The sequence below is a fragment of the Homarus americanus genome, unplaced genomic scaffold, assembly GCF_018991925.1.
Source record: "Homarus americanus isolate GMGI-L3 unplaced genomic scaffold, GMGI_Hamer_2.0 scaffold30108, whole genome shotgun sequence".
In the NCBI taxonomy this organism is placed as follows: domain Eukaryota; kingdom Metazoa; phylum Arthropoda; class Malacostraca; order Decapoda; family Nephropidae; genus Homarus; species Homarus americanus.
Window position 1 is genome coordinate 3,661,885 of NW_024748109.1, and position 27,437 is coordinate 3,689,321.

A 27,437-nucleotide genomic window follows, 5' to 3' on the forward strand; every position below is an offset into this window, starting at 1 on the left:
TTACACTGAGCCCCAGAATTTATCAAATGCTCAGATTGTCCTTTTTAATTCAGAGACCCCCTCAGCCTAAGAGAATCCCACCTTGGTCACTAGATAAAGTTACCAGCTTTCTTATGGGGCCTAATTACAATATAAATCTGAACCGGGACAGATTGATCCAGAAGGCAGCCTTCCTCCTAGCAATAGGTATGAGAATCAGTGAGACTGGTTTCAATTTCCAATAATCCATCGTTAGTGGAATTTTTTGAGGAAGATGTCACTCTATTTCCTGCGAAGATTCTATGAAAAAATGAAAGGGAGAATTTTCAAGCTCAACCTATCAGGAAAAAATGGCTAATGGATGAGACAAGGGTTCCCCATATGTTGTGCCCAGTTAAGAATCTTCAAGAGTAGTTAACCAGATTCCCAAATCGAGGCCCCTTTGTATTCTCATCACAGGATGGTAAGAAATTGCCTCCTAGTCAAATGACAAAATATTTATCTCAGTTGGTGTGTCAAGCAGACTCTGGCAAGAAATTTTTGGCACATGACACCAGGAAATATGCAGGGTTTGTGGCCTTCCTGTGGCATATAAGCCTCAGTCAGATCAAAGAAGTGGGCTTTTGGAAATCTTCAAAAACCTTTAAAAACAGCTGCAACATCTTCATCTATCTCTTAAATATGCTCCACATGTGGTGGTCCTGGGGTCCCCTCCTCCACCTCATCCTTTTCCACAACCACGACCTCCCTCTTCCTCATCAGAATAAGGTGAGAATCCTGACATGGGATATGTAGCTTATAATTTTACCTTCCTTGTAAATGTTTCCTTTCAAGAAAAATATTGAAAACAGGTTTATAATTATTATCTGGACCTAAGCTAGCGGAGCCTTATACTGTATGCCATGTCGCCTCCCTCTCCACCTCCTGCTCGGGCATATCAAAGCTAGACGTTGCATTCTGGATTGAACAAAAAGACGTTTTTTTTTCTAAAAACCATTATTTGTGATAAAGGAGAGAATGCGACGTCGACAACCCACCCATCTCCACCCCTCGAGAGTTGACATTTGTTTACTGCTTGCTCTGGGGCAAGAGATGACAGCAGTAATGCATGTGCTTACGGGTGCGGAAGAGGGGTTTTGAGAATTGCAAATAAATGCCAGGTAGTGATGTGTCCTCCTAACATTACGTATTTTAGTAATTATTAGATGTTTTAATTGCCTGTATGTTGGCCTGGCGAGTTAATGCAGGGCATATACATATGCAGGTACAAAGCTAGATGTCGCATTCTGGCCTTTATCACAAAACTGTTTTTTAGAAAAAAAATTTTTCATCCAGTCTAAATAAAATTACAAAACTCTTCAATTCTTATCTTAAATAATTTTTCTTTGCCATCAAATTCACTCACCTCACAGCAGATGCACCTCTCCATTACCTAAAATGTCTTACCTTTCATCTAAATATATTTTACCTGTATTACAGTACAGTAAACATTCGATAACTCAGCATTTGATAATTCAGATTTTCATATAACTCGGCATGGATATGGTCTCGGAATGTATTAGTATATCTCGGGAAATGCAGAGATATATAAAATTATCTGGGAAAATCTTAACACATCTGGCCACCTGCAACACGTACCATACCTCTGTGTCACCTACCATGCATTTGTGTCACCTACTATGATGCTTCATTCTTTGCCGGCAATGCTGGAAGGGTTATTTTTTTACATTTAGTAATCACATGTACACATATATGGGTCAATAATTTTTTTTTTTTTTGCATTTTTGTAGGAGAGGGAAGTGCCTCGATAACTCGGAATTTGGGATAACTCGGCAATGCCAGAGCCCCATATGTGCCGAGTAATTGAGGGTTTACTATACTTACAGTACTTTCTCTTATCCTCCTCATACGCACCACTTGCATATAATGTACACAGCTTAAATCTAATGCAGAACAATGATCTTTAAAGACAACTGTAGTACTAATTGAATGATTAGTAAACACTTTTCTAACTTCACAGTATCATTAAATATATACTGTACATCTAAGAATGTATTGATTATTGCAAAAAAATACAGAAGTTAGTGAAGTAGTAATGAACTTACTTGTATGTAGTTCCTGCTTCCCTGCCTTCTGCCATAGATGAGAACAGAGCTTCACATATTCTAGGAATGAGCCCTGGAGTGGTCTGCAATTATTAAAATTATTGCTATTAATACTAAGTGAACTGAATACTGTATATGTTATAAATATTGTACTGTAATAAAATTTAAAGATAACTGAAAACAAATCAATAAGTCTTTAAAGAAATAACATTTGCAGACAAGCCTTTATACTGTACTGTACTGTACTACTACATTAGTTATCAACATTCAAAATTGCAATTCAAAATAAGAGTGACTAACAGAGACTCCCTAACCTCTGAGGCCATGCCAACTGTCATGTTCTTCCACACTGAGTCTCATCTAGTAGATTTTTAAATAACAAGTTGCCAATCTGCAACTCAATGAATTATAGTATGTTACACCCTCACTAATACACAATTTATCATGTGATTAATTTGCATCTATATGACAACCAAATACCTGTAAAAGATTTCTTTGCTGTATTACACAAGTCTCTCCATATCAAAGCCTTTCAGTATCAAAATTTCTTGTTTACACCCATTGGCCAAGAATCCCAGCATTCCTGAATCAACAAAACTAAAGTAATTTTTTCTTAGCTGATGGTAATTGACTTAGAAGCACCCCTTGCAGGTCATTGGCTCATATGTAATGTTTACTTAATAGTGTATCGCTATATCGCAAATAGACTCGAAATTAAGGATACCCAGTTCTGGTTCACTTTAAGTCGTCCCACTTAACTTTGTTTCGGAACTACGTCTCTAAACTTTAGAGACCAAAAATTCGTCTAACGTCTCAGTGATCGGATAGTACTACGTCGTTTTGTGTCATCACGGACTACTTTCTACGGTGCATCACCCGCTCTCGTCTGGCCGTGCTACTCTTTCTCAGCTCGGCAAGCTGCCCTCACTCTGGAACGTCACAGCGTCCCCAGGCAACGCCGAGCTAGTCTTTGTTACGTCTTCACATCATTCATGTGTGCTTAAGTGCTTTTGCTCTAAAACTGTACTCTAACCATTCGAAATGACTTCCAAGCGCCCATCAAGTGCTACTGATGCTAGTGTAGTGAAGAGGCAAAGTAAGACCATTACCCTGGCTACAAAAATGGATGTATTAGCCCATTTTGAAAAGGGGGAATGTGCTGTGGACATAGCCACTGTGCTTGGTCTAACCCCCACAACGGTGCGCACTATCCGGACCAACGCTGACAAGATTAAGGTTAGTGCTGGAAGTGGTTCTTCTCTGAGTGCAACTAAGACGAATCGTACTAGAAGCACTGCGATAGAGAAGGTGGAAAAGATGCTGGCAATGTGGATGGAAGACCAGAATCATCGCAATGCCCCTGTAAGCATTATGGTTATCCAGCATAAGGCCAGATCCTTGTTTGATGACTTAAAGGCAGAAGAGGGTGAAGGATCAAAGGAAGAGACCTTTACGGCAGCCGAGGATGGTTTCAACAATTTAAGCGTCGTTATAACTTCCACAAAATAAGATGACTGGTGAAGCTGCCAGTTCAGATACGGTTGTTGCCGAGACATTCCCCCCAGAATTCAAACGGATTATCCAGGAAGGAGGCTACTCATTGAAGCAGGTCTTCAATGTGGACGAGACTAGTCTCTTTTAGACGAGGATGACCGAGAGGACCTGTATCTCCAAGGAGGAGAAAAGAGCACCAGGTTTTAAAGGGGCAACAGACCGCTTGACACTGCAGCTTGGCGCAAACGCTGCCGGCGACTTCAAGCTGTAGCCTATGCTGATTTCTCATGCTGCTAACCCATGGGCTCTGAAAGATTACTCTAAGGATCACTAGTCTACAAGGCAAACAAGAAGGCATGGATAACCGGCGCCATATTTAGCCAGTGGTTAAACGTGTATGCTGTCCCTACAATAAAGGCATACTGTGCCAAGGAGAACCTTGACTTCAAAATTCTTCTGATCCTTGACAATGCTCCAGCTCATCCTCCCAGTCTCGACAACTTGCATGACAGTGTAAAAGTTGTATTCCTGCCTCCCAACACGACAGCACTGGTGCAGCCTATGACCCAAGGCGTCATCACCACATTCAAGGCATATTATTGATGCCATACCATGGCCAAGCTGCTCAAGGCTACAGATGGAGAAAATAAACCTACAATCCGAGAATATTGGCGTGGCTTCAACATTCTTCATGCAATTGACAACATTGGCAAGGCATGGGAAAAGGTTTTAGAAAGTTGCCTGAATGGTGTGTGTGGGGTAAACTGTGGCCCGAGTGCATCAACAGTTTTACGGAATTCACGGACTTAGTCTCGGCAGTGAATAGGGATATCCTCAGCTTGGCTAGACAGGCAAGCTTTGATGAGCTGGAATCAGAGGATATTGAGGACGTCCTGGCATCCCATACAGAAGAGTCCACCATGCTGGCACAACCCCTCCCACTCAGCTGTATTTCACACTGAGAGCACCCCTACCATAAGCATAAAGGCAGGAATAGTGGGCTGGCCCTAACAACCACCTAGGTTCCTCCCACTAACCTTATGGGCTGGCAGATGCATCTCTAAGGGTGTAATTTGGGTCTAGATCGCTCTATGCAATGTTTAATAAATGGAAAAACCGTTTCGGTTACCGACGCAACCTGCATCGAAAGACTGCAAGAGGGTGAGATTGTAAATGACATTATTTGCGTTGAAAGACCGGTAGGGTTTGAGACTTCTGACCATGACAATGAGTACCAGAGTGATAATATGTGATGCTAGACTCATGTGGCCAACATTATTTGACCTTGGAATCATGTGGCCAACAATTTGTGATGCCAGTTGCATGTGGCCAATAACATGTGATGCCCAGTGCTGTGGCCACTGACTCCTAAAGTTAGTGTTGTTCATGAAAATGCTAACTACCATAAAATTTAGTACCACTCCCACTATAGCTAAAGGTTTCAAAAGTTAGAACGACCATTACTAATGCTAATTTTTTTTCTGAAATCACCATAATTTATAAATACTATAGTATTGTACAGTATGTTTTCTTCTTTAGTTTACTTAAACAAGACTGGGTTTCCATTTATAATTGTACTGCATTAGGAAAACAAACTAATGAAAGAATTAATAAATGCTATTCAAATTATAAAATTACAGAACAAAAATGGATATACCTGCAACTGAAATATGGCTAAGGGTTAGCACATGCTATTCTTTCATTGATGTCTTTCTTTGAAATATTAGCTGCAGGGATGTTAGCACTTGTCAAAGACATTATGACTGGCCAAAGACAAACACAAAACACATTGGCTCTGTGGCTGCTACTGTCCAGGCCTGAGTTAACATTACAGTCTCTCCTCGACTTACGACATATTCGACTTACGACAACCCGGACATACGACGGCCATGGTTGTATAAAATATTTTTCACATTACATATTTTCAAGTCCCAACGTTAGTGATCGCGCTGTGTACTGACAAAATTTTTGTTTGTAATTCCCTTAAAAATGGCTGGCAAGCGTAAAAGTGAGAGTTCTCGTGGTGCTGAGAAGAAAAAGAGACACCCATTTTAGAATTTCTATGTAGTATTATTTTCGCCTTTTCGACTTACGACCAATTCGGCTTACGACCTGGTCGTCGGGACGGAACCCTGTCGTAAGTCGAGGAGAGACTGTATACTTAATGCCACATGAAAGACTTGTTTTGCAATAAGTAGAACTGTGAATATACATAATCTAACCAACAAGTTACAACTTGTGGTTTATGCTGCCTCAAAATGTTTACAATGTAGACTGCAGTATGGAGAATCAAATTAATGTAGTGCAAATGGTTTTGAAGAAACTCACAACAGATTTTCTCTGAAAAGTTATCCTTGCTATTGGTTTCACTAACACTTTTAAAAATAAGCAGTGCTAACGATGTCGCTTAGAGGTTGTTAGCATCACTATTCCCAGGATTGGTGATGCCAGACTGACACCCTCAGATGACATGTAAATGTTCCACGATGTACCAGGTTTTATTTTGTTTTTTTTTGCGGGGATTAGCCCACCCGGGCACAGGCCACTGACCCACATTGGGGCCTGGGGGGCAAAAATGTGGTACTGGTAGTAGTAGTAGTAGTAGTAGTAGAAATCCAAGTTCTGTCTGATATTGCTAAAACAGAGCCACATGCAGCTTTTGTGGCATTCACCCATGGAGTCAAGCATCGCTGGAATTACCTGATGCGCACTATCCCTAATATTGGACCCCTCCTCCGCCCTCTGGAAGAAGCCATCAATGTCGCTTTTATCCCAACCCTTACTTAACCCCAGCAGAAAGGTCATCCCTTGCACTACCACCGAGACTAGGAGGAATGGGATTGACTAATCCAGTGGAGCTTGCCCATACAAAACATCAGAACTCTGTCAAGCTCATGGCAGCTCTCACTGAGCATGTAATAGATCAGAATGCAGCATGTCAGGTGGATACCAATGAATTAAACAAGATTCGACGGTCCATTACGACACAGCGGCAGCACACCCAAAGTGATGAACTGCAACAAGTGCCAGAGAACGTGAAAAGAAAAGTCGCTATAGCGCAGGAGGTGGGCGCCTCAAACTGGTTTACAAAAGGACAAAAGGCTTCATCCTTAATAAACAAGAATTCACAGATGCCATTGCTCTCGGGTACGGTAGACCAGTAGAAGGTTTGCCCTCCTAATGCGTGAGCAGCTCATCTTATGACATCGACCACGCCATGGTAGACAAGAAAGGGGCTTAGTATGCATGAGGCATGACGAAGTAAGGGATCTAACAGCAAATCTACCAAGGGAAATCTGCCACGACGTCATGGTGGAACCGCCCCACCTTCCATTAGACCGTGAGAACCTCCATCACAGGACTTCAAACACATCCAACGAAGCCCGTGTGGACGTCAGTGGTCGAGGATTCTGGACACGGGAACAGCGAGCCTTTTTTGACATAAGGATTTTTTATCCCATGGCCGCATGTCACCGCAACCTAGCTCTCGATGCTGCACACAGGAGGAACAAGAACGACAAGATTAGGGCATATGGGGAGAGAATTCAGAACGTTGATCAAGGCAGCTTCACTCCTCTGGTGTTCACAACCTCTGGCGGGAAGGGACCAAGTGCAAGATGCTTCTACGCCAGACTCGCGGAGGTGTTTTCTGAACGGAAGCAGCAGCCCATAAGTTATGTTACAGCCTGGTTGAGATGTTGAATGTCTTTCTCTCTGCTTAGGTCTGCATTGATTTGCCTCAGGGGAACGAGAGCATCGACCCCAAAGCCGACAACAGTGGCAGATATCGACTTTGAGGCAAAAGTCACTGAATGTCGCATAGATCTGCAGCTCAACTAACTCAACACATCCAGGGTAGCTACTTATGTATTAGGATAGTTAATTTTATGGTAATAAATGGCGGCGAAGGTGTGGCTATTGGGGGAGGCTGGAGGCCACGTTTAAAAAAAATAAATAAATAAATAAAAATAGTAGTACAGCTGTAGTAGTAGTACTGTAGTAGTGAGTTGGGAGTGCTTGGCGAGACAGCTGGTGCAGGTGCCAGGTGTAGTGCCAGTGTCGATAGGCCTACTTTGGCTGGGGTGGCATCGAGACTCTCGCCCCTATGGGGCCAAGTGTTCTACGCTTGCAGTCGACTCCCACAAGTAACGGTCACTTCATGTAGTGACAGCCGACCAAGTGAGTATATATAACTAATCTTACTTCAGTGCGACCATAGAAATAGTGGTTATTTCTACCAAGGTTATATAAAGAAGTGTTAGGTGTGACAATTCTTGCTCCCAGTGTATCATTCTGATGTTGGATTGTCGCCCACACGGGGGTGGCCTACACATCCACACACACCTTAGTGACCTCACTGAGTGAGGACGTGTCTCCTGGCGCTCAGCAGCAGCCAAGGTCATCGCATCGACCTGTAGTTACTTAAGGTAGTTCAGTACTTTTACGGGTAGACAGTGCGTATTCTCAAGGTGTCAGTGACTGTAAGTGCCAGACTTGTGAATATGTGTGTTCCAGTGGCACGATATCGTCGCACCGACCTGTTTCAGCTGAAGTCTGGTGCCGGCTATCCTCCACCCCACACCATCACTCTACTAAAGGCGCTGAGTATCTTCCACAACCGCGGCTGCAGACGGGGTAGCCGCATTCCCAGACGAATCCCAATCATCACACCGAGCAAGCATAGGAAAGTCAAGCCAGTACTTGAAAGACAGTGTACTCGCTATGAAGTGCCACGACTATGGTACAGCCTACCATCCCTACTGCTGTTCAATGTCACATCTTTATGCAAAGAGGTGGAGGAGGTCAGTATCACAGTGAAGTCAGTTGGTGCAGGTATTGTGGCGATTACCAAGGCATGCCAAATTGTTCCTGAGATCTGTGCCATAGAAACCTATGAGTTATTTCACCACATTAGAAAGGACAGGAGAGGTGGTGGTGTAGTTCTGTACTGTCGCAGTGACCTCAAACCATCACCCCTAGGTGTTAATGTACCCAAAGATGTAGAAGCCTTGTGGGTTCAGGTCACTCCCACCCTCGCCAGCTTGCCTCCCTAATTGTCTGTGTATGCTATCATCCCCCCACGCACCAACCGCCAATGTACTGATTACTCATATTATAGACACTGCTGACTCCCTGAGATCCAGATTTCCATGTGCTAAACTAGTGATATGCAGTGACTTCAATGAGTTAGACATCAATGACATCACCCAACACCTCCACCTTACACAAATAGTAGACTTTCCTACACATGGCAATGCCACCCTTGACCTCATTATGACTGATCTCGGTAATCACTACCTTCCCCCCAGCCGCTGCCTCCCATGGGACGCAGCCCACACCTGTCCCTGCTGTGGTCACCTACCCCCACCTTCTCACCACCGCCAGTTGCCACCAGAACTTACCGACCCACCCCCGACTCTGCTATGCGGCATCTTGGACAATGGATAACCCGGTATCCCTGGACTGAAGTGATCACGGTAGACGATGTGCAGAACAAATGGGATAATTACCTGGACACTATCACCAAAGCCTACCACCACTTCTTTCCAGCCAAAACAACACTGAGGATCCACCCCGATGATGTCCAGTGGATTACGCCCCACATAAAAAGACTTATTGAGCAGCGCAACAAGGCATACTACACCAACAACCGCCTGTACAAAAGTCTACGTAACCAGGTCATCAAGGAAATCAAGTCTGCCAAGAAGACTTATTATCCCAGGAAAGTGCACGGCCTCAAGGAAGTCGGCATCGGTCAGTGGTACTCCAAGGTAAAAGATCTCTGTGGTCTCAACCGTCAGTCTCCCACACTTCCTTTCATCTCACATTTACCTAGTGAGATAATTAATAACCATTTTGCTACCATATGTCATACCTTACCCAGTCTTGACCTCACTCTCTTCCCAGCTTACTTACCTTCCCCCTCCCCCCCTCCCAGTGTCCAACCATATGAAATCGCTAACAAACTCCTGAAATTTAAATCCAAACGCTCCACGACCCCAATTCACCTCCCAATCAAAATATACAAGGAGTTTGCAGTCGAACTTGCCACCCCCCTCTGTTCTATTATTAATGCATCCCTCAGAGAAAGCAAATGCCCTAATGAATGGAAAACCGCATTTGTCACCCCTATCCCCAAGGTCACCACCCCACAGTCCCCTAACGACCTAAGGCCAGTTGCCATTACCCCCATACCCAGTCTACTTTGTGAGGACTTTGTTTTTGAGTGGGCATTTGCCAGTATCTATCAGTCAATTGATTCACAGCAATTTGGCAATATGAGGACCTCCTCTACATCACACTGCTTGGTGAGCTTTCTGGATTTTCTGCACAAAAACTTGCAGAAACATAAGACATCACTGGCCGTTGCCCTTGTGAACTTCAGGAAGACCTTTGACCTTGTTGATCACCGCACTGTTATATCAACAAGGCTATTGCACTAGGGCTGCCCACCAACCTGGTCTCATGGCTCACTGATTTCTTGAGTGGACGTCGCCAAGCAGTGAAGTATCAGGGCTTGGTCTCTACATTCCAACACCTCACCTGCGGTGTTCCCCAGGGGACCAAGATGGGACCACTGTGCTTCCTCATCCTGATCAACGACGCTCTATTGGACACTCCTCACAGGTGGAAGTACGTGGATGACTGCACTGTGGGGGTTTCAGTGGACAACACCACACCAGACTACTCATCGCTCCAAGGCACCCTGGACAGGCTACAGGCATGGACTACGGAGAACAAAGTCACCATCAACCACACCAAAACCGTAGTCATGCACATCAATACCGCCACCACTCCAGTGCAAGCCCCAGCAGTCACAGTGGGAGCCCATCCTCTCCAGCTGGTACAGTCTGCCAAACTCCTGGGTGTAACTATAGACAACAAACTTGACTGGAAGGCCCATGTAAATAACACAGTCAAGGCAGCCTCGTACCGTCTCTACATGCTACGAAGACTTAGGTCACTTGGGACACCCACGCCAGAGCTGAGGACCATCTACAACGCCTTTATTCTCCCCAAACTAACGTATGCGTCACCAGCCTGGTCGTCTTCTCTCAACTCCACCCAACAACGTCAGCTAGAGAAGGAACAGAAAAGGGCCTGCAGAATCATGCTCGGCGCAGAATACTCCGGCTACACCAACGCTCTCTCCACCCTGGAAATGCCATCCCTCAGTGACCTCCACCACCAACCACTGGAAAGGTTTGGCCGTGGACTACTGCACCACCCTCGCCATCGCCACCTCCTGCCACCTGCAGCCCCCCACCCAACTCGCGCAGTCCGCCACTACAACAAAATTCAGCCCATAAGAGCCCGCACCGATAGATATAAGAACAGCACCATCCTATCTATTGTTAAAATAATAAACAACTCCTGATTTATGTACTGTACAGCCCTGTAAATGTATTCAATGCATATTATATCATTAGGTCTAAATCAAATGTAAGTCTGTATATTTTCAGTCACCGGCTGCAACTCTATTAATAAACAGTTTATTATTATTATTATTATTATTACATAAACCCCTACTACCCGGACACAGCAGTCCAGCCTGTCACCTCTTTGCCCTTTACCCATAAGAACTAGTTTCTTCTTCTGTATGGGACCAAAGCAGATGTCGGAGGCGAACGTAATTGCCGCCCAAGGTGCTGCACACTATGCCAGGTAACAGACATTGCTGCGTCTGTGCTAGCCAGTACCAAAACTGCACTAGCTGTAAATGTGCGAGAAACAACCGACCATGTGTGAACTGCAGAAAGGGATAAAATTGTTGGAACCCACAAGGCAGGGAGCCGACACAGGAGGCCACAGTGGATATCGCAGGGACCCAACCACCCGCCGATATCCTAAATGATAGCAGTGAGTCTACTCAACCTGAAAATGTAGTACAGTTAACCCTCACTTTACGCGGTCCCACATTCCGCGTTTCCACGTTTACGCGGTGCCTTGCCAGAACCTAACGTGCTCAAATTACGCGGTACGTGAACCCCATTACGCGGAGAGTGTCCGGCGCGACGCTATTTTTAGATTCGCCCCACCCGCCCGCCTGCCTGCCTGTGCTCCTCGCCTCTCCCTCCGCTTGGGCAAGCCGCGCGGTAAGGTTGCGCAGTGTGTGTCTTTGTTGCGTTATCACTGACGTCATATGACATATCGGACTGTGATTGGCCATGCATCCCTACCCCCCTCTGCTGCTAGCTGTAATTGGCTTAAAGTATTATGACGTGTCCACCCGGGGGAGGGAGGGAGGGAGGAAAGACGACGCTTGACCTAGCCGCGGCAGTTTCATCCCTCAAGGCCACACCGTGTAATCGTGCATCCATTGTTCAGTAAAATGGCTTCCGCCGGACCACCACCCCCAGAGAGAAACCTTTCCTTACCTGGACCCAGCGGCACTAAACCAAAGAAGACACGACGTTCCTTAAGCTACGAGGTGAAGTATAGCATCATCCAAGAGTTGGAGAAAGGAACAAGACAGGTTGATTTGGCGCGCCAGCATGGTGTGAACGAATCTACGATTCGAACGATAAAGAAGGATGCAGCCAAGATAAAGGAGCACATGAAGATCACAAAGTCTACAGGTGCTTCTATGATCAAGTATTTTCACAACCAGGTGCTTCTCAAGACAGAAAAATTACTTGTGAGGTACTTGGTGCGTCAGGCGCGACGGAACATGGCGGTCGACACGCGCTCTGTTAAGGACTACGCACGTGAACTGTACATGGCAGTGGCACGAAAGATGGGAATTACAGAGCCCAAACCCTTTAATGCTTCCTCTGGGTGGTTACAGAGGTTTAAGATCCGGAACAAGATCACCAATATAAACATTGGTGGTGAAGAAGCGAGTGCTGACCGTGCTGCGGCTAGGGAATTTCCTCCGTTTTTACGTGAGATTATGGAGGAAGGACAGTACAGTGACGACCAGGTGTTTAACATGGACGAATCTGGTCTTTTCTGGAAAAAGCTACCTTCCAAGTCCTTCGTTGTAAAGAATGCCAGCAGGATTCGGGGCCGGAAGATGCAGAAGGAACGCATCACCGTCCTGTTTACCACCAATGCCTCCGGTACCTGTAAGCTCAAGTTATCGGTGATCCACACAGCACGCAAGCCGCACGCCTACAAAACCATGGACATGACCAAGCTAAATGTCCACTGGCTGACCGCACGTAAGGCGTGGATGTTCTCTACACTGTCCCTCTCCTGGTTTGATGACTGTTTTGTTCCCGATGTAAAGAAATTCTGTGAGCGACAGAATGTGCCATTCAATATTTTGTTGCTGCTGGACAACGCACCAGGACACTCGCCCCTACTGTTAGATCGTCACCCCAAGCTGCATTCTCAACAAAAAAATTCAAACTCCTGAACGACTACACCAACACCAGGGAAGAGTTCCGTAACCTGAGTGACACCACCACCGATAGCAAGAGCGAAGAAGATGAGGATCAACAGTTGGCAGAGCAAAAAATACTGTTCAAACAATTCTGGAGAGTATTTAACATCAAGAAAGCTGTGGACTTCTTGGTGGAGTCATGGGATCAGCTGTCTATTGCTACAATTCGTCACGCATGGAGACATGTGTTGCATGGAATACCAGGTGAGAGGAGGAGTCAATCTGTGACTGGTGAGGTTCAGAATGTTGCAGTAGCAGTGGACCTTGCCAGAGAAGCTGCGCAGACTGTTACAGTTCCAGGCTTCTCCGAGACCACCAACGACGACATCCTGGAGGTGATCAGAGATCCTGAAGTGACTGCCGACGAGATGTTGGAAGAAGATCACGTCAGTGAAGAGGAGGAAGAAGGTGCGTCATTCTCCGAAGAACACAGTTTAAGTCATAGTGATATTAAGGGAGCCATGGAGTGTGCAGAGAAAATGAAGTCCTTCCTTTCCCGCGACAATGACGATGACCGCTATGAAGTCTTCCATACCCGGCTGGTGCAGGCTATGGAGCCGTACATCACGGTGTATCAAGACAACATAAACACCAGCCGTCAAAAAAGCATAACCAAGTTCTTCGTCCGCAACCCACCACAGCCAGCCCAAGCCAGTGATAGTGACAGTGAAGATGACTTTGAGGGATTTGTCAGGGAAGCCCTGACAACTGTAAGTGACAGTGATGGTGATTCTCCTAGTAATGGTGATTCACCTGAGGGCCAGTAATCTGCCCTCTGCCTCGGAACCAGCCTCCATCCCCGTATGCCGACCCATCTCTTCTACTAACGTAAGTGTTCCACATAACTTTTAGTTTTCTAACCTAACCTTTATTTTTCCTATGTTAACCTTTATTTTTCCTAACCTAACCTCTTCTATATTAGTTGTTTTTTCATACCATCATAAAGTTAAGATAAAATTTTTACTACAACATAGTTGTGTGTCGTCAAAAAGTGGAGTTTGGGGGTCGGGCCAGTCTCTATTTCAATTAATCCCATATGTTATGTTATTCACTATACGCGTTTCTCACTTTACGCGGGACCCTGCGGGTTACATTAACCGCGTAAAGTGAGGGTTAACTGTACTAATAAACGCTGCTCCAGTAGTAGCAGATGTCCACGAGGTGAATGAGAGACAGCCACCACAGTGGAATGGCATGTCGATGGAAAATGCTAACATATGGGTTAAAGAAACTTACAGTACTCAGAAATTGACAGGTGGTCGCCAGCTAACCTATTTGAACCACCCAAGTGTGCGGCCACCAAAGAAATGATTCGGGAGATGATTCGCCTCATACCTGATTACACTCAGGACTGCTTCCATGCCCCTTTAGCTCTTCAAATACTGGCAAAAATACCACATCTATTCTGTCAGAGGACACACACAAAGACTAAGCACAAAGAAAATGCAGCAGCAATGAAGAGAAAATTGACAATGTGGCAGAATGGGGCCCTTGAGGATCTCCTATGTGAAGCAAGAATACTGCAGGAGAGACTAAAATTTACAGGTGACGGAAAGCAAAACACCGATGACGTTGCAAGAAAGTTAGGAAACAAAATGCGTGAGGGAAAAGTGTCTTCGACGGTAAGATCTCTCACAGAGGAATCCCCCGATGGGGTTCTGCCAATAAACAGAGAGACAGTAAAACAACTGAAAGAAAAAAATCCCCCTGCAAGTGAAGACGAAGGTATCAGGTTCCAGGGTGACTATATCCACCAAATGCTGTCCTGTTCGAGAAAATAACAGGAGGGATGGTGTGGAAAAAGGCACTGAAGACTTGAGGAGGAGCCGGCCCTTCAGGTCTGGATGCAAACGGTTGGAGAGTCATCCTCAGCACTAACAAGTTTGGCCTTGTAGCAAGTGATCTCTGCACTGCCATTGCCGTCCGTGCAAGAAAGCTGGAATCCTCGTGCTGCCATCACCTCCATGCTCTGACGGCCTGCCGCCTCATTCCCCTGGATAAGAATCCAGGATGTCGGCCTATAGGGGTGGGGGAAGTGCTGAGATGGATCATCGGAAAATGCATAATGGAGGTGGTAAAGGATGATGTCAGGGCAGCAGCAGGGAACCTGCAAGTTTGTGCTGGCCACCAGGCTGGAGGGGAAGCTGCCATTCACGCCATGAGAACGATATTTGAGCAGAGTGATTGTGAGGCCGTTCTCCTGGTTGATGCTTCAAACGCATTCAACATACTTAACAACAAGGCCGCGCTGCACACCATCAAGATCAAGTGTCCAAGCTTTGCAATGTATGTTGAAAACTCCTATAGGAATCCATCAGACCTCTATAGAGTAAACAACAAGGCTCTAAGAGGTGATACCATCACACAGTCAACCGAGGGAACAACGCAGGGGGACCCTGTTGTAATGGCAATGTAAGCAATAGGCCTATCCGTGCTCCAACACACAATAAAAGTTTAAACAACTGAGGTCAAACAAGTGGCATACGCTGATGACCTTACAAGAGCAGGAAAAGTGGAGGACATCAAAAAGTGGTGGGACCTGGTAACATCGCGAGGCCCACAAATAGGGTACCACCCAAATGCCAGCAAGTCCTTCCTCATTGTGAAGCCAGAACATTATGAGCGGGCAATGGAGGTGTTTGGCGGAAGTGAGATGAAAATAACAAAGGAAGGCCAAAGACACCTAGGCGCAGTAATCGGCACGACTGACTTCAAGACCTAAGTATGTAACGGGAAAAGTGAATGAGTGGGTTAGGGAAATCCAAGCATTGTCTGAGATTGCTAACACAGAGCCTCGTGCGGCTTTTGCGGCATTCACTCATGGAGTCAACCATCGCTGGAACTACCTGATGCGCACTATCCCTGATATTGGTCCCCTCCCCCACCCTCTGGAAGAAGCTATCAGCGTCAATTTCATTCCCAAATTAGTGAAACACCCTCACTTAACCCCAGCAGAAAGATCACTCCTTGCACTACCACCGAGACTGGGAGGTATGGGGTTGACCAAACCAGAGGAGATTGCTGCCACCAAACATCAAAACTCAGTTAAGATCATGGCAGCCCTCACGGACCACATAATAGCTCAGAATGCAACAGGGGAGGTGGATACCAGCGAAGTAAACAATATTCGAAGGTCCATTACGACAGAACGACAGCACAGCCAAAGTAATAAGTTGCAGCAACTGTTGTTGCAAGTACCTGAGAATTTGAAAAAATAAGTGTTGCTTTCATATTCTTATGTAGAGTAATGACGATATGTTTTCACATGTGCGCACTTACATACGCGCAGTCTCACTTTTTTTCTTTACCATTAATGGTTAGCTACTTATATTGTTCCATTTATTAACATTAAATAACATTACTTCAAACCATATTAATTTTTTTACATTAATTTTACTACAGCTACAATCAGGGTCTTATTTTCTTCAGTTATATATGTAGAACCAATCAGTCACTGGTTTTGTAAGCATTAACGAAAAACAATGCCGGCAGCCGTCTCGTCTCCTCGTGTGTTTTAATATTCCCCGTATTATTAATGAATTGTATTGTTCATTTTGCACACACAAACATTAATTCAAAAAAAAAAAAAATTCAGAAACATTAATTAAAATATATATGAACTGTAAATAAGTGTTGCTTTCATATTCTTATGTAAAGTAATGATGATATGTTTTCACGTGTGCGCACTTACATATGCAATCTCTCTTTTTTTCTTTACCATTATCGGTAGCTACTTCTTTTGTTCCATTTAATAACATTAAATAACATTATTTAAAACAACCATATTAATTTTACTACAGCTACAACCACGGTCTTATTTTCTTCAGTTTTATATGTAGAACCAGTCACTCACTGGTTTTGTAAACAACGAAAACAAAGCCGTTTCGTCTCCTCGTGTGTTTTAATATTCTACGTATTATTAATGAATTGCATTGGTCATTTTGCACACATAAACATTAATTCAATCAAAAAGACATTCATTAATAATCAATAATGAATCTTTTGTACATAAAAGAAATGACGCTGTTTACACGATTATGCACATCTGAACGTTGGTGAGCTGTTCAAACCCATCGAAATTCGAGTTTTCGCCGTCAAAAGTTTTAATTTTTTTTTGTGTTCCAATAAAAAACGTTGAATTAAAAACTTGCGATATTTGAGAAACTACTGTACGACATGTAACCCTTCAATATGTCTCGAAAGAGACCATGAAGCAGAGAAAGTGGTGCTAGTGCTTCCAAGCGTAAGCACAAGTCACTATCTATCCAGGAAATGGGTGAATTTCCATGGTCCGGCACCGGTCAGGTCCCGAGGTGGCCGGACTAGAGAGGTACAACCTGTAGTAGTAATAATAATACTAATAATACTAATACTAATACTAATACTACTAATACTAATACTAATACTAATACTAATAATAATAAGAATAATAATAATAATAATAATAATAATAATAATAATAATAATAATAATAATAATAATAATAATAATAATAATAATAATAATAATTCATAGTAAATAAAATTTTTAATAAAAAATAAAAATTTGAAAATAAAATAATAAAATAACAATGATAATAATAATAACAACACTGTAATAATAATACAGTCAACCCTCACTTTACGCGGTCCCACATTCCGGTTGTAAACGGTGCCCTGCCAGAACCCAGGATGCTCACATTCTGCGGTGGGTGTACCCCTTTACACGGGTGAAGTATAATTTTTTTATTTAGCTCATAAAATTCATACAAATTATCCGGCCAGAATATAATTTGCATTCCTGGAATTCTTACAATTTGATGATCATTTTGAATATAAACATCATAGATTTTGCATTAGACATACAAATTTTATATATAATGTTTACTCTGAGTAAATATGTTATCTTTTGTGCAAAATATATGACATTTATATTCAAAATATTCCTGGTCTTACAAGGAATCCAGCAATGTCAATTATATTATCCTAACTTTAGTCTGATTTATTATTTATTACTAAAAATGTAAACAGTCTGGTATTCCCACACATTCATCTGGTAGGGAGGCTTGGTGGTGGGTGGGAGGGAGGGAGGGAGGGAGGGACCGGTGACCGACCACCTGGCACCATGGTGTGAAGAATATTATTTTTTTTTTTATTAACTGACGATATTTGTTTTAGCTCATAAAATTCATACAAATTACCCGGCCAGAATATAATTTACATTGCTGGAATTCTTACAATTTGATGATCATTTTCAATATAAACATCATAGATTTTGCATTAGACATACAAATTTTAGATAAAATGTTTACTCTGAGTAAATATGTTATCTTTTGTGCAAAATATATGACATTTGTATTCAAAATATTCCTGGTCTTACAAGGAATCCAGCAATGTCAATTATATTATCCTAACTTTAGTTTGAGGTATTATTTATTACTATACCTGGTTTTCCCCCCAAAATTTCTCAGAGAGGGAAGAGCCAGTGAGTGTAGTGTGAGAAGTGGGGGAGGGAGTTGAGTCCATTATTTGAATGGACATTAACTTGGCGACTGTATTTCTCTTAAGTATTAATTGTGTGCATGTACCATCATAAAATTAAGATGTTATTTTTACTAGAACATAGGTATTGTGTTGGAAAAAGTGGAGTTTGGGGGTCAGCTGGTCTCTATTTCATTTAATCCCATATGTTATGTTATTCACTTTACGCGTTTCTCACTTTCCGCGGTACCCTGTGGGTTACATTAACCGCGTAAAGTGAGGGTTGACTGTAATAATATTAATAATAATAATAATAATAATAATAATAAAGAAATAAAAAAATTATAAAAACGATCAAGAGTAAGAAACAATATACAATATATTGTGTTGTCAAAGTAAGAGAAACAATTGAGAAACTGCAATTGTGTAAATGAGACAGAAAAGTCAGATCAGCAGCCTGGGACTTGGTCAAAATTTTTGTGTTGCCATATGGCAGCAGGGACTACCATTAGACAATAACATTATGCTTCCAATATCTTCCCAGGCGGTAGTACCTCCGTTTGGTAGCTGCCTTCTACCTAGTCTCAGCACATGTCACACTACCAGGGCACACTGTCATTTATACCTCTCTTAGTCAATCACAATGTATTCAAAAAGTTAATAAAATGATAGATTCATGGATAACTTATATAAAAGAAAAATAACAATGTAAATAGGGGTTAACTCTCAGTTCCATTCAATTTCACTAGCTGGGAACCAAAAATTTTTACTGACCTGGGAACCCATCATAGTGAAGGTTTTGCCACTTCCTGTTTGTCCATAAGCAAAGACACAGGCATTATATCCCTGGAGAGCATTTGATACAACATCAGTCCCCAAGTCTTCATATATCTGCTCCTAAAATTGAGAAAAAAATATTGATGAAAGAAAAGATAAAAAAACAATATATTTTTTTAAAACTTGAAAAATGTTACACCCCGATTACCGAGGACACCAACTTTTGCATCATGAAATTTTGTAGTTCCAAAGGAGTCAAAATCCTGTATAGTTTTTTATTACAACTCTTCACCACAATGGACGAGTTGACGGTTCTGGGTAAACAAAAGAAATACACTTTGCCACGTTCGTAGAGTGATACTGTATATATAATGTGTATTAAAAGTTTAAAGTCCTGCTATAATAGTTGAGATAAGTTTATTTCTCTAGAAATAGGGCCGCCATTTGCAATGACGTCACTACAGTGATCCCTCGGTTAACGAGCGCCTCGGTTAATGATTTGCCTTCCATAAGATTCTTAACTTCGGTTAACGAGCAATCCCTCGATTAACGAGTTTTTAATGAGCGCCCAGTATTAAACCAGTGTTAAACAGAGGTGAACAGTGCTTAAGTCAGTGAGAACAACTCAACAGTAATAGTCGTACCCAAGTTAACCTTCACACAGTGAGGTCCCAGGTACCCAGTGATAACGGCCCGTGAGACCCAACAACAACCAGCGATGTGTTAATCCGTCTACGATTGGAAGGCCTGGGACCACACCTCACTCATATAACACCATCTGTGAGGGAATTACTACACCACGTGGTCCCTCATAACACCATCTGTGAGGGAATTACTACACCACGTGGTCCCTCATAACACCATCTGTGGGGTAATTACTACACCACGTCAGGTCTCTCATAACACCATCTGTGAGGGAATTACTACACCACGCCGTCCCTCATAACACCATCTGTGAGGGAATTACTACACCACATCAGGTCCCTCATAACACCATCTGTGAGGGAGTTACTACACCACGTGGTCCCTCATAACACCATCTGTGAGGGATATACTACACCACGTGATCCCTCATAACACCATCTGTGAGGGAATTATTACACCACGTGGTCCCTCATAACACCATCTGTGAGGGAATTACTACACCACATCAGGTCCCTCATAACACCATCTGTGAGGGAATTACTACACCACGTGGTCCCTCATAACACCATCTGTGAGGGAATTACTACGCCACGTGGTCCCTCATAACACCATCTGTGAGGGAATTACTACACCACGTACGGCCCCTCATAACACCATCTGTGAGGAAATTACTACACCATGTGAGGTCCCTCATAACACCATCTGTGAGGGAATTGCTACACCACGTGGTCCCTCGTAACACCACCTGTGAGGGAATTACTACACCACGTCAGGTCCCTCATAACACCATCTGTGAGGGAGTTACTACACTACATGTTTGCTTATTACCTACATTAATCTGTATGTTCACTGTATGTTCCTTTACCTTTCTCTAATGAAGGCTTTTGTTAAACCACCAATGTATGTAATAAGTCATTTATGTCCAATGTATATTTTCAGCCTTCGGGCTGCAGAACTTTTTCAATAAACCGTAAATTATTATTATTATTATTATTATGTTTTCGTTTGCATTTGGCAGTCCACCAGCTGTAGTATTAGTCCGCCTATACAGTAATCAGTTCTAGGGCTTAAATTCCTTACTATTTCAGTAAATATCAAGAAGTTTGTACTATTCAACAATTTTAAAAGTTTTATATTAAATTTTTTAGTCATTTTAATAATTATTGAACATAATTGAAGTACATGAAACTAGTTTTATGCGCGCCAAACAGCCTGTCAACACACCAAACAGGCGTCAGTCTCTGTGTCTTTTCAGTGGAGGTAACATCTTGCTTGAGACTCTCTTCAACTAAATGCTTTTTTCTGTGTTTCCAAGCAAATTATTGGTCAATTTGAAATTTATTTTACATATTGACAATATATAATGCAGTGCAGTGTTGATTTAAAGAAAATAATCTTGAATTACACCAAGAGAACTAAAATTTTATGGGAGAAATGGAGCCATGGGGTGACTTCTCTTCCACCCCAATGCCTTCTCTTCTCCTTTCTCCTCCACCCCCATTCTAATTCCCATCATCATCATCATCATCATCATCATCATCATCATCATCATCATCATCATCATCATCATCATCATCCAGGAGCCTTCTACATACACACCTCAAAGTAAGTGTACTTTACTACCTTTTTTGTTGATTTTAGGAAATTTTCGGTGACCTGGAACCAATTACCCCAAAACCCATTGAAACAATGGTTTCGGTTAACAAGTTTTTCGGTTAACGAGCAACCTTCTGGAACAAATTGTGCTCGTTAACCGAGGGACCACTGTATCTTCAAACTCATTGCTACAGTCGGAGGTACTAAAAAGGATTGTCTTTTCAGTCCCCAAATGCCACATTCACGTAAGTTTTAAGGGTGTTTTTTTATAGTCTAAATCAGGGACATTTCGTAAGTGAAGAAATGTGCCGTGAAGAGCAGCTTCAAACATAGGTTGGATGGGAATATGAGCGATAGGGGTTGGGTGTAAATGGGACTGCCCAGTATGGGCCAATAGGCCAACTGCAGTTTCCTCCATTCTTATGTTCTTATGGACATAAAAAACTCCCATGTTCACACCAGCTCAGCTGTCATGTACTCTTACCTGGTAGACTTTCTCTTCATTTTTTTTCAGTGCATTCATAGAGGATGTCAGTACTAGGTGGAGATACGAGTAACTTTAGAAGTAATGACATTGTCTGGACTTTGTTTTGAGAATGCCTGATGCTAGGTAAACATGACAACATAGTGCTGTTATTGGTTTCATGAGTCACTAATGAAACCACTGGGATATATCATCATTTATATTAATTAATGGGTAAAATTTACCTAAACTACCATGAGTATTTCGATGTTTAGATTTGAGATGGGTTAAATTGGGTAAATTTTAAGTTTTGGTCATCCCTGTACTTAGACATGCAGACTATGTTTTTTTCTGATGGTTTGCGATGTGTTATGAACGATTTAGACCTTCATTTCTATCGGAAATCACTAGTTTTGAGTTACTATCCCCCCTTACCGACGTATGTTAAGCTAACCTACTAACGTACTTAATCCCATAATTAGAATCTTAAGGTTTCCCAGATGACCAAAACCAAAATAATACCAATATTGTTTGGAATGTTTTACTATGAAATTTGTTGTATGGGCAGCTAATATCCATTGAATTAGTTTATGTGCTTATTAATATTTTATATTCAAAAAGGTATTACTGTGCTGCACAATAAAGCACAATTAATTATCTATTAATATTTCTTTACAGAGCGGATCAGCCGAGAAGGTTGGACAACTATAACTGGCTGCTTCCTGGTGGGTGGCTCGCCCCAGCCAATGACGTCACAACCAATCACAGAGCTTTTCACAGTCACGTGACTTTTTAGCAACTTTAACCCTTATTTTTGACACTTTTTGGTCCAATTTATTTAAAAATGTCATTACCATTTTCTTTACATATTGACCTGCCAACTTGCGAAAATATTCCGACTGTCAACGTGTGTGTGTGTGTGTCACCACATAACTCCACTCACATGCAGCCATCATCCAGTTCATCATACCTCTCATCATCATCAAAACCCCCAAAAGTCCTATAGCAACAGGGACAGGCAGAGATGACTGCCGGGAGTCTTTAGTCACAACTCTGCACATGGGCGGCACAGATAAGATGGTCGTCTATGCACTGGGATCTAGGCAGCAGCGCAATCAGGTCCTGTTTGAGCGACTGAGCAGCCCTTACGAGGAGCCACTCTGCTCACCACACATGGGGAAGGGGCTAGAAAAAGTGCCCTAAACACACCCTGCCTAAAAAAACAACCTGACTGGGAAACGGCATCTAGTAAGGTCATCCTTGAGGGTCGACTTTTACATTTTTAATACATTTTATTGTCTTGTTTCTGATTATTTGTGAGAGGATTTTCCCATTATTAACTATTTGTAAGTGTTTTGTGTGTGTCTAAACACACACACATATATACAATACAGGTAAAAGAAATAATTGTTCTAAGGGCAAACACATAAAGGTATTTTACATTTCTTTGCACACGAGTAAAAATGTATCCCCCCCCCCCTCGGTCAGTAAATGTTATTGGCGGAATTGGCTATTCGCAGCCATTTTGAGAACCTAACCCCCGCGAATTTTTAGGGCATGCTGTACCTTATTACAGTAAAAGATCATAAAAAGTGACAGTTCAACTTCTATCATTCATATACCCTTTAGTTTTAATACTTCCTGTAATTCTCCATCACCATACCCTGTTCAAGATCATAAGCTTTCAAAAAAAAAAAAAAGTCTAATGTTATTTTTAAGGACCCCTACAGAAGTCAGCAGCTTCATGAATGCAGGCAACAGACTGTACATAGGTTAAGAATCAGGCTACAAAAAAACATTCCCGTTTTGCTCCAGGCTAATCAAGGCACGAAGGATCATCACTACTATGCAAAATTATTTCAGACTGTGTAGTCAAAGGAATTAATAGGTTGGACAGACAAACAGCTGATACCTTAAATGAATACTTTGCATCAGTATTCACACAAGAGACAGTGGATAACATGTCAGTACCTAAGAGAATGCATACCTATACCTCAGGGGTGGAAAATGAATTTAAAGCGATAGAAATTACAGATACTATCATCAAAAGGAAAGTAGCCAGCTTAAAGGAATTCAAAACCTATAGAATGGATGGGGCACAGAACAAGGTGATAAAAGGAGGTGGCAAATGAGATTTGCACCCCACTAAGACTCTTATTCAGGAAATCCTTGGATCAAGGTAAAGTGCCTAGGGACTGGAAATTAACTATTATCACCTCAGCATACAAGAAGGGTAGGAAAAGGGCAGAAGAAAAATACAGGCTGATCAGCGTAACATCACATAAACAGTCTGCAAACTCTTTGAGAAAATTATGAGATGCCAACACCTGACCGCTGACCGAACACAGTCATATCAATACATCACAACACGGTTTCATGGAAAAAAATTCTGTCTGACAAACTTACTCATGTTCCTTGAAATACAGTAGTACAGGTGCTCCTCTACTTACGAACGAGTTACGTTCCCTAGGATTGTTTGTAAGTCCAACTTTACTCTTGTAGATACCAAACATATTGTAAAAAAAGAAAAGATTTTGGATATTTAATACACAGCTATACCCTTTAATACAGCCTTAAAATCTGGTTCACTCTTCTCCTCTTAGGTAATGTTTGTTCTATCTGGAATTTTCTTCAAAATAATCCAGTCTCATCCACATTAAACACCTGCTCTGGCAGGTAACCCCCCCCCCCAGTGATGATGTTTGCATCTCTGAAAGTTTGTAAGTTGAACATTCTTAAGTAGAGGAGCACCTGTATACAGTACTACGTGGACCAAGCTTTACCAGTGGATGTACTATATTATACATAAATTTCTCCAAGGTGTTTGACAAAGCCCATCATGTACGACTAACCTCTAAGATCCAGGCACTTGGCCTCACAGGCAAGATTTTGACGTGGATTAACAACTGGCTGGAAGACAGGCAACAAAGAGTGGTAATAAATGGAGTTCATTCTATACGGAAAAAGATTCCCGGTGGAATGGTTCTAGGACAACTGCCTCCTGGACAACTGCCTCCCATTGCCAGTGAATCTTAACAGCCATCCTAAAAAACTTTGAAAACTGCCATATGTTGGACTTGGAATTTCAGTGTGTGATATATGTCAGTGAATTTTTAAATATAAAGTTGATCCTGACTTTGTCCTGAATATTTGAATGTTACCAGCTCTGGCCTTCATCCCACAAGATGACGTGGTTGATGTATTCGAGGAACTGCAAGAGCTGCCACCTGAAGCTGATCCTCTCATAGACTACTTCAACGATACATACATTGACAAACAACTTTGACATAACAGGTGAGCTCCACGTTTCTCTGACAGCATGAGGTATATGTATGATCATGTAGCCGAAGATTTATTTCACACCAACAACTTCTTAGAAGGATGGCATAACCATATCCAAGCAAACATTACTCCATTAAATCCAAATATCTGGAAGTTTCTTGAAGTGTAGAAGAGGGAGCAAGCACTGGCCAACATCACCATCAATCAGATGATTGCAGGAGAGCAAGCACCACCTAAGTGGAAACATTATCAAGATTCGACAGCCAAAATAGCAATCATCGTACAAGACTTCGAGAACCGCCATGTGTTGGAATTTTTTAGGGGAATATCCCATAACTTGCAATTTTGGTGGGTGATATATAAATGTCAGTGAATTTTGAAATATTGATTATGAATGATCCACAATTCCCCTCAAAAAGTCCAACACATGGCAGTTCTCAAAGTTTTTATAATGGTTACTATGATTCACTGGCACTAGGGGGCAATTGTCCCATGGAGGCAGTTGTCCACGGGGCAACTGTCCTGATACCCAGTCAAGTACCACAAGGCTCTATCCTTGGACCCACCTTGTTTGTGATCTACATACAGTAAATGACATAGATGAAAAATATCAGGCCATATTGTCAAGTTTGCGGAGGACACGAAAATATTTGGGAAGGTAGCAAGTGAAGATGATGCACAACAATGCAGAAAGACCTGCAAGAACAGTTCAAATGGTCTCAAGACTGGCAAATGCTCTTTAACATTATGAAATGCAAGGCCCTACACATAGGATACAACAACCATAATTACAACTATTCTGTTAATAACACTCTCCTAGATACAGGTATCCCTAGTTTAACGTTGAGGTTGCGTCCCTGATAAACTTTACATTAAGTGAAATTATCGTTAAACGAAGGATAACAGCAAAGCATGAAGGGGAATACAGTAATAGGTTCAAATGGCAGGGCAGTAAACACTAATTGCAGTACTGTACTCCCGAATAATAACAATAATAAATGAGTTTGTTATAAGCTGTTTCAAAGTTAAAAGGTTCATTTATTAACACCAAACAGAAAATAAATGCTGTGGTTCAGAGTTGAAATGATTTAGCAAGCAAAAGATGAGCCAAATTCAAAGAAATTTCAAAATGAATATGTAAAAAATTAACAAAAACTGTTATGATAAACAATAAAATTGATACATAGCATATCATAAAATACAATAGCACATACTTTATGCAAAAAAAAGTCCTTCCACACTCAAACCATCCTCTGGGCGAAGCGACACAGTTCAGCTGACTCATCGACGTGTGGCTTCTGCCACGCTGTGTGTATGCCATGATATCACATTAAGCGACGGAGTCAGGGACTCACAATGCAGTTACAGCTCACTATCTCCACAAATATCCTCACTTCACACACATACACACCCATGCCCTTTATTTTTATTATTTTATAGTTTTATATTTTCTCTTTCTTATTTCTAAGCCACATTAGAGTATTGTTATAATTTTCCCCCAACTTCTAGTTTCATTACATATAACAAAGACAACATGCCATCTCACAGGCCACCTCATACTCAAGTTTTCCCTCTTCACATTGAGTCGAGCTATCGCCTAACTGAATTTTGACCGAACGTTAAGTGAGAAAGGGTGTCAAAATTTTCTTTATTGCTAAACCTAATTAACAGTAAGTGAATTAATGCTAAACAAGGGAAACCTGTACAGTCGATCAGGAGAAAGATCTTGGCAATGTGACACATCATTCACTGAAGATGGCACAACAAGTGGGGGCAGCAGAGAAAAGGAAAATGCTCCTTCAACTGTGCAAATTTCAAGTACGTCCCAGTCTGGATTACTGATACAGTACAGGCATGAAAAGTCTACCTCCAGAAGGATTTAGCATTCCCAAAAACGGTTCAACACAAAATGACTAAAATGATCCCAGAACTACAGGTATGCCATCACGATTATCCAAGCCTTAAGACTAATAACCCCTCAAACAAGGTACATTAGGGCAGAGCTCATTGAAACATTCAAAGTCCTGAAAGGAATGGAAAACGTGAACCCAGGACATTTCTTTGTGATGTCAAGCACCACCAACACGATATGACATAACTACAAACTCGACAGCTTATCATGCAGAACGAATATAAGGAAATACTGTACTTTTTCACACAGAGGGTGGTAGACCCATGGAACGGTCTACCAGCCCAAGCTGTGGAATCAAGAATAGTACTGGACTTCAAAATAGCCCTTGACAAAATTA

General features: G+C 42.1%; 1 protein-coding gene across 3 annotated transcripts in view; it reads right to left on the reverse strand.

Annotated features, from left to right (window-relative positions):
* LOC121880043 (kinesin-like protein Klp98A) overlaps positions 1 to 27,437 on the reverse strand; it is a 174,864-nt gene that overhangs the window by 129,845 nt on the left and 17,582 nt on the right. For all 3 annotated transcript variants that reach the window (XR_006091488.1, XM_042387036.1, XM_042387035.1), the window contains exons 4-5: positions 19,200 to 19,322; positions 2,085 to 2,167 (exon numbers count right to left, since the gene is read on the reverse strand). Coding sequence is in view for 2 of the 3 variants with exons in the window: in XM_042387036.1 (XP_042242970.1) it covers positions 2,085 to 2,167; positions 19,200 to 19,322 (206 nt within the window). In the remaining variant the exon portion in view is untranslated. The remainder of the gene's footprint in view (positions 1 to 2,084; positions 2,168 to 19,199; positions 19,323 to 27,437) is intronic.